General features: G+C 36.2%; 1 protein-coding gene across 4 annotated transcripts in view; it reads right to left on the bottom strand.

Moving 5' to 3' along the window:
- NPNT (nephronectin) overlaps nucleotides 1–13,208 on the bottom strand; it is a 73,693-nt gene that overhangs the window by 20,263 nt on the left and 40,222 nt on the right. For all 4 annotated transcript variants that reach the window (XM_021676400.2, XM_021676398.2, XM_021676399.2 and 1 more), the window contains 5 exons: nucleotides 12,965–13,084; nucleotides 11,650–11,769; nucleotides 9,855–9,989; nucleotides 9,422–9,544; nucleotides 7,403–7,801 (listed from right to left, as the gene is read on the bottom strand). In XM_021676400.2, coding sequence (XP_021532075.2) covers nucleotides 7,403–7,801; nucleotides 9,422–9,544; nucleotides 9,855–9,989; nucleotides 11,650–11,769; nucleotides 12,965–13,084 — 897 coding nt within the window. The remainder of the gene's footprint in view (nucleotides 1–7,402; nucleotides 7,802–9,421; nucleotides 9,545–9,854; nucleotides 9,990–11,649; nucleotides 11,770–12,964; nucleotides 13,085–13,208) is intronic.

Raw genomic sequence — 13,208 nt, forward strand, 5'->3', positions numbered from 1 at the left:
CATGCAGCAATCAGTAAAAGAAACCATTTTCTTCTTACTGCTTGGTACTTAGAATTGCAGCACATTCTCATGTAGTGTAATAACAGCAACAATGAGGCTGGTTCTCTGATATGGCCACTCATAAGAGCACCTGATACATGTTAATAATATTATGTTCAATCATCTGGCTTCTATTAATGCCTTTCTCTTTATTTTATATGGGTCAGATAGACATATGTCTAGGCACAATTGCTATATTTTAATATCCAACATTTGCCTAGTTCTGACTCCATCCAGAATAGTTCTGCTGAGTTGGAGCTGCCATTATGCTTTAGACAGAGTCCTGCTGTCCAAAGTGGGGACTGCATATCAGAAGCATTACCTGTGGGTTTGTTAGAAATGCAGAGTCTCAGGTCCTACTCTAGACACACTGAATCAGTCTTCATTTTAAAGAGATCCCCTTGTAACTTGTGTACACATTAAAGACTGATAACGGCGAGGCACGGTGCCTCACACCTATGGTCCCAGCACTTTGGTAGGCTGAGGCAGGTGGACAGCTTGAGGCCAGGAGTTCAAGACCAGCCTGGGCAATATAGCAAAACCCCATCTCTATTAAAATTATAAAAGTTAGCTGGGTGTGGTAGTGCATGCCTGCAATCCTAGCTACTCGGGAGGCTGAGGCACAATAATCACTTAGGTTGCAGTGAGCCGAGATTGTGCCACTGCACTCCAGCCTGGGTGACAGAGTAAGATTCTGTCTCAAAAAAAAAACTAAAATAAAATAAAAATAAAATATTTAATTAAAATAAAAAAAGGCTGAGAGGTACTTTCCCCAGTAAGTCTGATTTAGTAAATGTGTCTTAAGGATTAGGAATCTACATCTTAAATAAACATCCTATGTTATTTTAATTAAAATGGGCTTCTGACAATACTGGGGGAAAAAAATCTGTTTCCTGGTCCAAGTGATGTCGTATTCCCTCTCGTAATCCAAATTTCCTAGCTAAAATCGGACATATTTGTCACATTCAATTGTAAGGGAAATTTTGAAAGGTTAAAAATAGAAGTTAATAAAACCTTCAATGAATTTTTAAAAATCATTCTAAAATAAAATGAACATGATTAAGAATCAGAATCCTCACTTTCCTGCTAAGAGTGGGGTTGTATTACTCTGCCCCCTCTCCGAAGGAATTACTGCTATAATGAACTACTGTCATCAATTACTGTTATCAAAAAGAATGAAAATCACCCAAAATATCATAAACTGGATATATCCATGGTTACTATTTTGGTCTTTTTTCTTCCAGACTTTTATATACATCCAGACATATGCAGACATGTATTTTATATCTAATTGGAGTCAAAGGGCATGTACAGTTTTGTACCTTACAGGTAACCTTTTTGTAACATGGATATTTTCCCAAATTATTAAATATTTTCCAAAAATATTATGGTTAATAGTTGTATAAGATTTCATTACATATTGCTAGACCAGAAAGCATGTCCCCCTAACTTCCTTTACTTTGGGTTCTGCAGAAAGTTTTTCCAATTTTCTTTGCTCTGGGATAGCTCCAACCCCACTGACATCAGATTTTTGTCTTTGGAAAGTGGCTTTTTAACAATCTCCTGCAGCAAACCTATGATGTCCATACAGGCATACCACCACTTAGAGCTGCTTTTCTGGCTAAATTTGTGCAGCACTTTTCTGCCCTCCCCAATCTGAGACCAACCCATTAGTCTCAAAAACCAGGCAATGAGAGCTAATTAGTGAGGGATGTTGGGTTTTGTGGAGTGAGGTCTCCATACTTCTTAGTTTAACCCAGCCTGACCTAAAGTTGATTCCAATAAACTCTAAACCCAAGATTCAAATAATCCCATGGTTAAAACAACTTGGGAAAAGATACACTATATGCCTCTCTTAAAGATTTACAATATTGTTAGCACATTAAAGTACTGAGAAGTCTTACAGTTAACAAACTGACTTAACTTGGCTAAACCTAGGATTTCTCAAATACATTTGACCTTAGAACTTTTTAAAGCATACAATTGCATAATAATTCAGAGAAATAATAATCTGTAAAACACACTTTGAGAAGCACAAGTGTGTTTCATTAATCAAAGAACAAGAATTTTATGCTATATCAAATAACTTTAGCGTTGCTCAAATTGTACCTATAGGATTAGCCCTGTAAATACATCTTATTATATTTCTAGTCATATAATCTAAAAAACCCTAGGGCCCCTCAAGCTAAAATTATTTTTAGGCTGGGTGCAATGGTTGATGCCTAGAATCTCAGCACTTGGGGAGGCTAAGGTGGGAGAATTGCTTGAGCTCAGGAGTTGGAAACCAGCCTGGGAAACATAGTAAGACCTCGTATCCACAAAAAATAAAAATAAATAGCTACCCAGCTACTTGGGAGGCTGAGGCTGGAGGATCACTTGAGCCTGAGAGACTGGAGCTGCAGCAGCCTGAGTGACAGAGTGAGACCCTGTCTCAAAAAAATTATTTTAAAAATGTGTTTAATATTTCATATCACACATTAAAAGTTGCATCCTTAATCACATATTAAGTTCTCACCATCAAGGTTATTTATAGTAATAAACAAAACACAGTAATCTTTTACATTTCACAGTAATTCAGAATTCACAAATACTTTCCCTTGTATTATCTCTGATCTTTGAAGCTACTCTATCAGAAGGATAGCTAAGAATATTCCCTCCATTTTACAGATGAAAAAATTGAGATGGAAAGCACAGTAACTAGTCCAAAGTCATGTACCTCATAAATACTAGAGGTGAAAATCAAGACTAGGTTTTCTGATTCAGTATAATATTCCATCTTTAGTAGTAGTTAAAAACCCCTCAGTTCCAAATGTTTCAATGCTATTTTCATATTCCTTTTCTATGCCTTTCACTATTTCTCAGCATCATGCTTAAAAATTAGAAGTATATTAGACTTAGAATTTCCTAGGGAATGTTTATTTTCAATGGCTATAATAAGCTGTATCAGGATAAGGAAAAAATCATAATCTGAATTAACTTTCTTTGATTATTTGGAGAAGGAATATCAGAACCAACAAGTAAAATGTAGCTAGTCAAGCATATGAAGGATTATTTAGAATGAAAAAAATTAAATCCAATATAAAATTCCATTTCATTCCATTCGACAAATATTTTTCAGTGCCCACTATGTGACCATTTGAGAAAAACACATCTGGAGATTAAATAGTTGTCCATAAATCTCTACTTTTCAATAGAGGGAAATGATTTAGATTATAAAACATATTAAAAGAAATCCCCTGTGATCAGTATTGGGTCAGATTTGACTATTATGTATCTTTGACTCCATCATTTGTGACAGATTTGGAAAATGAAGAATGTTCAAAGTGCCAGCCAAAAAGATTGCTAAGTGGGTTGAAAAACAGTATTTCTAAGAGAAGATTAATAAAATATAAATTATTGGGCCCAATGAAGAAACAGTGAGTCATTTCCTGAAAGTGTTCTTTGAGTACATGGAGTATGGGATCTGGAGACAATGAACAACTGTGTCCATTAACCCTAAGTATCTGCCAATATTAAAAAGGTATAAACTGTCGTTTCATAAATTTAGGTTAAATATAAGGAAGAATGCTCCAATGATGGGATGAGTTAGTAAAAGGGACCGCAGTCACCTTTGGAGATGGTGGATATGATTGGGAGGATTTAACAAAGACCTCATAAGGATCTCACAGTTGGATAATTAATGTTAGTTTAGATGAAAATTTTTAGGCCCCAAATTAAAATACCAAAAGTCCATTATAACTACCATATCTAACCAACTGCTTGAAGTTTAAGTAACTTTTCTGTTTTGTACCCCTTTCTTCTGGAAGTAGCAAATGAACAAAAACTCCAGTGTCAATGATCCTTTAATACTTACAGGAAACATTGTTTTAAGGCATAGGAAGGTACAATAACATGCCACAGATCACAGACTGCCTACGAGCACAATACTTTTAATTATAACTCTATAGACAAATGTACACATAACTTTAAAAAAATCTGATTTCTGATTTTGGTCACATTTGCCAACAGTTCAATTCATACTTTCTAGAGAGAATTACTTTTTTCTTTAATAGCCATCACAGGATCCAATTAAAATATAAATAAAAATTTGTCTGAAATCTTTCTAGCATTAAAAAATCTGTGTAAGCTAGTAAATATACGCTGTGAGACATAACCTCTGAGTTAATATCATTTTCCTTTCATTAACATTGAATGTTCACGGTAAAAACACTAGAGAAACATCAATATGTTTCACTACTTCAGTGTATACTATATAGTATATGTACCTTATTGATTTTCTAAAATCTAAAAAATGCTGCATTCCACAAGTCATTTGGATAAAGGATTTTAGACCTGTACTCCAGGGGAAAGATGACTTGGGCCAGGGTGGTAGCATTGGACATGGTGAAACATGGTTACATTTAAATATAATTTGAAGGTAGAGTTAATAGGATTTCCTTACAGATTGGATGTATGTATGAAAAGAGTAATTAAGGATGAATCCACATTATTAGACCTTAGCAACAGGTGATGGAGGTCCCATTACCTGGGATAAGAAAGCCTGAGAGTAGAGCATGTTTAAGGGACAAAGAGGAACAATTCTGTATGTGTTGAGTTTGAGACGTCTATTTTCATCCAACTGGATAGGTTAAGCAGTCAGCTGACATAGGTCTAGAGTTTGGGAAGAAGTTTGTGCTGAAGATGTGTTCTTGTTATGATTTTTTTTCTTCCTTGATTTTCTTTTAGAATATTTTTACAGTCTTTTCTCAGGGGAACAATGGACATACATTATAAGGAAAAGCTCTGTTTCACAACCTCTTCCATTAAAAGAAATCTTTCATATCTCATAAATATATTCAGTTATTATTTGTCAACTAACAATTAACATTTAAAAATATCTTTCAATGTAAAGAAAAACACAGTTAAAGTAGAGGGCTATGTGGAGGAGACTGCCAAATAGTGGCCATAATTAACATCACCAAAAAAATCTATGAAATGAGGTGAGCTAAATTCTATTCTCAGACCTGAGGAGAATAAGGATAATTTAAGAAGTTATAACAGAAGTGAAGAAAATATTCAGTAAAGAAATGGTGTTGAACTGAATTGTGCTAAGGTTCCTTTCTGTTTTCACAGTGAACAGACATTAGTTATTTGTCCTGAATTAAAAACGTGGAGCCCTTGCCTTATTTAGAATATATGCTATAATCCCTAGACAGCGAGGTAAAAGCTTCTAAAGCATTCTCACATATGCTGGACTTAATAAGCAGCTAAGATGCTGAAGATGAAATGAGAGTGGAATTTAATTTTTGGCAGGAGTTTCTAAAGGCAGCAATGCTATCTGTGGCATGCAACAGCCTTGGAACTGGATCAAGACAATCTTTTCCCAGGGCATGTCTTTAAGATCACACTCTCTAACAATGAATGCTCCCAAACATCATTGGAACTCTGTATTTCCCCAATTTTATCACATTAAATTTTACTGGTGAACTTCAGTGTCATTTTAAATTCATATATGTATTGGCATAGAGAGGAATACTGGAAATAAAGAGAAACATTTTAAAAAGAAAATACTTTTTAAAATTCTCAGAAAGATATATTCTTTCATCATAATAAAAAATTATTTAGCATATCATCTTATATTAAATAGCCAAATTTCCCTGTTATCTTAAGGAAGCAAAATAATATAAATACCATAATTACTTAAGCACTCATAAATAAAAATCCCATTGTATGATCACAATGAGATGAGAATTTAGAAAGGAGTAATAGAAAAAGACAGTATCTGAGACGAAGAGAGGGAGTGAGGAGAAAATTACAAAAATATAAATTTCAAAAGATAGTTATGCACATATAAAATGTATATTTTGAGCTACAGTCTAATTTCTCTAAAAGTTATATCAATTATCCAAAACATACATGACTATATCAGAATTAGAGAATCACAATCTTTCTTTAAATGGACAATTACCTAGAGGAGAAAATTTAATTGAGAGTCACATACGAGCAAAATGCAGCTCTAATTTCCAGTTTATTTATTATTTTATTTATTTTATGTATTCATTTTTTTGAGACAGGGTCCCACTCTGTCACCCAGGCTGCAGTGTAGTGGTGCAGTCATAGCTCACTGCCGCCTCAACCTCCCATGCTCAAGCGATTGGTCTGCCTCAGCCTCCCAAAGCTCTGGGATTACAGGTGTGAGCTGCCACATCAGGTTTATTTTCCTTTTTAAATACTAATATTAATGTCAGTATTTTTTTAACATGGTAAAATGTTATAAAGGTATTCAATATAAAAGGCATACAATTTAGCTTCACAATGGAGACAGGAAAAGGAATAACATAAACTAGTAGTGTATAAAGGAGAAGAGGAGATAGGAGTGGTGAATGCAAAGGTAACCAAGAATAAGCGAAGTTACACAGGACAAACAGATAAATACAGGGAACAGATAAAAGTTATAAAATCCAAATTTTGGTCTGGTAAAAGTAACAACCTTTTCCTCCTTCAAAACTTGCTTCTTTTCCTGTATCCTCTATCTCCATTAGTGGCACTACGTTTTGCCTAGCCACCTGCTAAGAATCTGGGAGTCTTTGATCTAATCCAGCCCCACTGTAGGTCTAACCACCAATTTACAGCAATCCAAGGGGTATCTGTCCAGCTTCTCTCATCTGTCCCTGACATGACCCTCCAATTTACTAGCAGTCTACTGCCTGTTACACTGCTTCCTACTTCTTTGTGTTTGCTGTGCTGTCCTCGTTAACTAAAATCTCTCCCTTTCCTCGTCCACCTTGCCTCATTTCACTCAGGAAGCCCTCCCTGAATATTCCCTGCCCAAAGACTGACAAGGTATCCCTTCATTCCACTCGTATAGTGTCCTACACAGATCTCTTTCACTAACATACTACCATTGATATCTTCTCAGTAACCATCTTTCCCACCAGACTATGACCTTTTCTGTTTTATCTTTATATAATCCCAATGGCTAATAGAAGGCCTCCCTGGCACTCTAAAGACATTAGAAAATGTTCACTGATGAATGAATGAATGAAGGGTTGAATTAAAAGTAAAATAGCATGGAATATAGTTAAGTTCCCCACCTCTGAGAGTTTTCAAGTAAATCCAACTATGTCAGAATTTCCATACTGGCTAAGAGCTGCCACCTACCATACGACTTTGTGATATTTCTTCCCTTGCTTCACACATTCTTTCTGCTTGCCCAATTAGACTGACTCTTTATGCAGCTTTTTATTACATTTGTCAACAAGGACATATGACTTTACATAGCTAGTTCTTCTTAGGAGTTTCATTCTTATTCAAGGCATGGCGTGTGGTTGAAAAGTCATCACAAAGAGCCTATTGAAAATGTGCTAACATGTATTAGACTTACTGAACACATCTCCTCTGGGTTTCTGAGGCTCTGTCTGTATCCTGTTGTCAACTGCAATCCCTCCTGGAGGTGTACTGGCAGCAGGTGCTATAGTCGTCAGTCTGGTGGTTGGCCTTTCTGGGGTTGTAGGTGGTAGAGGTGTTCTGAGCTCTGTTGGCAGGGGTGGTGGCGGTGGTGGTGGAGTAGGACGTGGTGTTGGCTTTGGTGTAGGTCTTGTTGTTGGCTTAGAAGTGGGCCGGTTGGTAGTGATAGGAGGAATATACGGTGTCGTTGGAGGCCACCAAGTACTTCCGACATCAGGAATCCAATTACTATGTCCTCCGTCACCCTTTAAAATGGTACCATTTCCCTTTGGTACATGAATTGGACCTGAAGGTTCAATCATGACTTTTGGGATATCTGAAAGAGTTAAAACTTAAATTAGTATGTAATCATCCCTCCCTAAAAAGTGAAGCATTATACTGACAGACACACAAAAAATCTCATGACAACTAGTATCATTTTTCACATTTAGAATATTACCTACTGTAAGTCATACTATTTTCCAAATAACAAATATATGTGTGTATATACATATAACACATACATGCATATTCATATATACATATATATTCATCCTTTGGATGTATGTAACAAATATATTGGTGTTTCTATAATGAATATATATTATTTGCAACAAAAAAAAGTTTTAAATATTTGTGCAGTGGAAAAGACAATCAATGAGAATTTTTAAAATGCAGAGACATTCTAAGCTTTTTTAAACATAAGAAATGCATAGTTAGAATCTATGTCGTATCCTGTGCTACATATATATTATAAAATTGTGTTTAGACTTGTCTAAAGACAAATACTTTTCTTATCCACACTTTATATAAATTCAATCTGCATAAATACAGTTTCAGTAAATGTTCTACATGGCATTTTATGGTCGGTTTTTCTTTCTCCTTACTGATAGATACAACTTCTTTTAAAGAGACATTTTTAGAGGTTGCAAAGATCATTTGTGGAATCTATTTCCTTGATAATATCCACCAAAAAGAATCAATATTTAATCTGCCTGGAATGATACACTCCAGACTGGGAATGACCATATGACCCTTTAAAAACCCTTTAATCCCCATGATTTTATGCCCCATGGTTTTCAGTCAATATTTTACTCAGAAAATTTTAAAAATTATCTTCTGTTATATGAAATGTCTGTTTAAACTATGACATTTGGGGTTTTTTCATGTTTATCTACTAACATAACCATTACTCTAAATAAAACTTACAAAAAATTTAAAAGTAAAACAGTTCTGGATGTAGAGGAAATAAATATGGGAATGACTTTTTTTTTCTTTTGAGACAGGGTCTCGCTCCCTTGCTCAAGATGGAGTGCAGTGGCATGGTCACAGCTCACAGGGCTCGTGGCAGTCTTAAGATGCCAGGCTCAAGTGATCCTACCACCTCAGCCTCCTGAGTAGCTGGGACTACAGGTATGCACCACTGCACCTGGCTAATTTTTAAAATTTTTTTGTAGAGACAGGTCTTACTATGTTGCCCAGGCTGATCTTGAATTCCTGGTCTCAAACAATTCTCCCACCGTGGCCTCCCAAAGTGCTAGAATTACAGGCATGAGCCACCGTGTCTGGCCAGGAATGATTTTTTAATAGTAGTGTGAGGAGGCATAAAACAGAGGGAAAAAATGTAGAATATATACAAGTTATCCCACCATCAAAATCTAATGCTAATGGCAAACGTGTATTTCTGATTTTAACAAAAGCAATTTCTCAGGGAGGACTCTATAATTTCTTTTTAGCTACAGTAAAGAGATTAAAATATTCTTAAGATTATGATGTATTAATAAGTTCTTAGTTTTTAAAAATACCTGTGTCTGTGGAAATCACAGACAAATGTAACCAATTATGATAATTATACTTCTTTGATAATCAGTCTTACTCTTATCTTCCCTAGCAATGACCTTTGTGTAATCCTGTATTTTCTGCTAGAATTTAAAGCTGAGAGACAAGTGCTACTCACACACACAGGTCAGTCCATCGCCCTGGTATCCTTCTTTACATTTGCACTTGTAGGACCCACGTATGTTATAACATCGAGCAAAGCTGCTGCACTGATACTGACCAAGGGAGCATTCGTCTATGTCTGCATCAGAAAGTAGGAAAAGAAGACGTTTATTTAGGAGATAAATATGATGACATGAAAAATACATACAGTTTCAAAAATGATTTTTTTTTTTTGCAATGTGATGGTCTACATAAATTTGGCAGATAAACAGAAGAAATAAAGTACATGTGGACTGGGAACTACCAGTGGTTGAACTGGATGTCTGTTGGTTTCTTTAATTTAATGCCAGTACTCTCTCCTGCCCCTGACATTCCAGCCAACACCACAAGATGAGACCTTTCAGTGCTCTAGGAAGAAACAACACAAAACAATGGTTGGGTTTCATTACCATGACATTGGTATTTGCCTCCAATGTACATGAGATCGAAGCCTTTGTGACACTTGCAGATGTAGCTCCCAAAAGTGTTGACACATTGCCTAAATCTAGGGCAGGAGGCTCTTCCTGTAGCACATTCATCAACATCTAGAAAAACATAAGTCAGTCGTGAAGAGCAAGGGCATGTTAAGACAGAGTGGGTTTCAAAATAAATAACTGACTACAAATGGTTGCCTGGCATATAGTAGCTCATCATAAATGGTATCCAGCTGGTTGCCCCTACAGGCAACATAAATTCCATATACCCAAATTTCAACTCATTCTCCTAAGCCAAGTTGTTATTTTCTTGCACTCTATATATTAGCATATACTGCACCTGTATCTACCAAGTTGCTTAAATTAGAAACATGAGTCATTCTTGAACTAGAAACAACTCTCTTTCCTTTAACTACAAAATCATTAAGTCCAGTTAATTCTACCTCTAATAAAATTTAATCTGTCTACTTTCCTCTTAATCCACCGCCAGTACCCTATTTGAAGCCACCACCTCCTGGGTTAGACTGTTACAAAAGCCTCAGAACTGCTCCTTTTGCTGTCACTTACCCCCTCTAAAGCATTTTCAGCCCAACTGTCCAAATGATTACATTAAAACATACAATCAGATCATTACTCTGCTGCTCAAAATTTTTTAACTACTTCTACTTGCACTTTGAATTAAATCCACATTCCTCCCATGTCCTTGAAGGCCCTGCAACAAATCACCCTCACCTACCTCACCGATTGTATCTCAAGCCACCACCCCTCATACTCACACTCTGTAATTGAGTTACATGGGCCTTCTTTTAAGAACCTCACACAGGCCAACCTCTCTCTCACTGCAGTGCCCTGCAGTGTCTTCAGCTACTTGGCTGTTTCTTCACATGGCTAATGATACAGGTCTTACCTTAGGGCTAATAGACACATTCTGTTTTTCTCTTAGTACCCCATGTTAACACTTGGCATTGTCTGTAATTTTGTTGGGTATTTGTTTCTTTTCTGTCTCCCCCATTAGCATGTCAGCTTTGTGGGGATCAAAATCTTGTCTGTTTAGTCCATTTCTGTATATCCTAGCACTTAGCACAGTGTCTGGAGTATGGAAATTGCTCAGTAAATATCTCTAATCACCAAACACTTGCATTCATTCAAGGCTTACTGAATGCTAGGTATCATGCTAAACTCTTTGCATCCACCATCTCATTCAGTCTTCCTACCAGTTCCATGTGGTGTTATTTCCATTTTAACAATAAGAGGACTCATGCTCAAAGAAACAAAGTCTCTTGCCTAAGGTCCATATATATTTTTATACATATCTAGTATACGGAAGAGCCAGGTTTAAAACCGAAGTCCAGACTCTCAATCCTACACTGCCTTCCTAATTTACCCGCAAAAAATCTGAGGCCTGTAGTACAACACATACAATTTAGCCCTGTCTACCTGTTCAACTTCATCACTCATTGCTCACCTTACTGCTTACAATTCTAGGAATACTAAGCTCTTCTCATTTCCCTAAACATTGTGCTCCCCTGAACTGCAGTGCCTTTGCACATAGGGTTCCCTCTGCCTGAGGCCTCCTTCTATTTCTCATTTGTAAAAAAACAAGGCTTCCATGATCCATTCATAGAGAGCCTCTTCTGAGACACCTGACATCTTCTGAAGGATAGCTAATTATATGATGTAATTGCCTTTTTTTCCTTACTCCCATCCCCTTTCACTTTCTCCCTTTATCCTACAGAGGCTGCTGACAGAGATGCTTGATTTTACAACTCACCTACACAGGTCCTCCCATCAGGAGCCAGCTGCAGGCCAGGGGAGGGGCACTGGCACCTTATTTGTCCTTTAACAACATCACACCCATACTGACAGTTTGCCATGGAGCAGGTCAGGGCACCTGGAAAGAGAGGGACTGGCTGACTCAGACACATAGAAAACAAAACCTGTAATGGAAATAGCTATGTTTTTCACTTGTCCTGAAATCAGTGACACTGAACAACAATGATGACAAAGAGGCCTTAACTACTGAACATCTAAAGAAGGTAAAAGGTAAAAGGGGAAAGGGAAGAAAGCATTAAAAGACAAATATAAACTGATTTACACAGATTATCTGGAATTTTTTCCAGTGGCCAAGGAAAGTGAAGAATTGAGGTATTTTTCCAGTTTACTCAAGCTAAGTGCTATTCTTAAATAAACATCCAAATAACTGTCTCAACTGCCCATGAAATTTCTCTAGGTGAACAGCAGATACCCCACGGAGTTGCACAATGTTAAACATGTATTCCCCTCACTCCAAAAAGTTCCATGGTATACTTATGCAATGTTAAACAAAATTAGCTAACTTTTTTGTTTTATAAAATGCAACTCAGTTAAATGATAATTCAGTAAAAATAGAAATCAAGTCATTAATTGCTGGATATCATATAAATACAACCTCAATTCAATGATCAGCTTGCAGAGAATTTTAGGGCATAGTCTATCTTATACATCCAAATGATGGTGGAAAACATGCATTTCATTCTTTTAAAGATAAACATGAATTCTACTTTTCTCATTATATTCATTTTTTTTTACTTAAAACTGTTTTTTAGAAGTTTTAGACTATTATTAAAATCTAAAATTCTTTCATTATAAAAGCCTTTATAAAAGTGAAGAGAGTATTTATAAATGATTTAAAATCACAAAACAGACCTGATGGATTCTGTCTGAGCAGTCCCCAGTAGTCACTAGTATTCTTTAAAACAAACAAAAAAACAAACAAAGAAAATCCCTGGAATTGTTATTCTATGCCCAGATGGAAGACGGGGTAACATGTTTTTTAAAAAAATTAGAAAACCCACTTAGATTTGTAATTCTTGTTCTAAATACCATTTCTTAATCAATTTAATATTGACACTCATGATAGAAGACTATTATACATCTAAAATGGTGCCTCTTATTTTGATTTTCAGTTCCTCAGGCACATATATATAAACACATGCACACATCTTATTTAGGAGAACCCAGGAGGCCACTTTCACAAAGGCAAGGTCCCAGAACACAATAGAAACAAGCCCAAAGCACTTATAAAACAGTTAAGATTCTTGACATACTTGAGCAGGAACCATCTGGCATGAGCATATATCCGTTGAGACAGTAGCACTTGTAGCTGCCATAAGTGTTCATGCACCTGTGCTTACAGGGTCGCGGCTTCAGGCCACACTCATTTAGATCTGAAAACAACGTGGGTTGAAGCAGAAAAATCACAAAACCTCAGCACTAATGTAAACCATTTAAAGTTCTTTTCTATATTAAAAAAGAAAGAGAAAAATAGGTCAAGCTATAGTAACTGTCATT

The sequence above is a fragment of the Aotus nancymaae genome, unplaced genomic scaffold (genome assembly GCF_030222135.1).
Source record: "Aotus nancymaae isolate 86718 unplaced genomic scaffold, 86718_ANA_hifiasm-v0.15.2.pri h1tg000033l, whole genome shotgun sequence".
In the NCBI taxonomy this organism is placed as follows: domain Eukaryota; kingdom Metazoa; phylum Chordata; class Mammalia; order Primates; family Aotidae; genus Aotus; species Aotus nancymaae.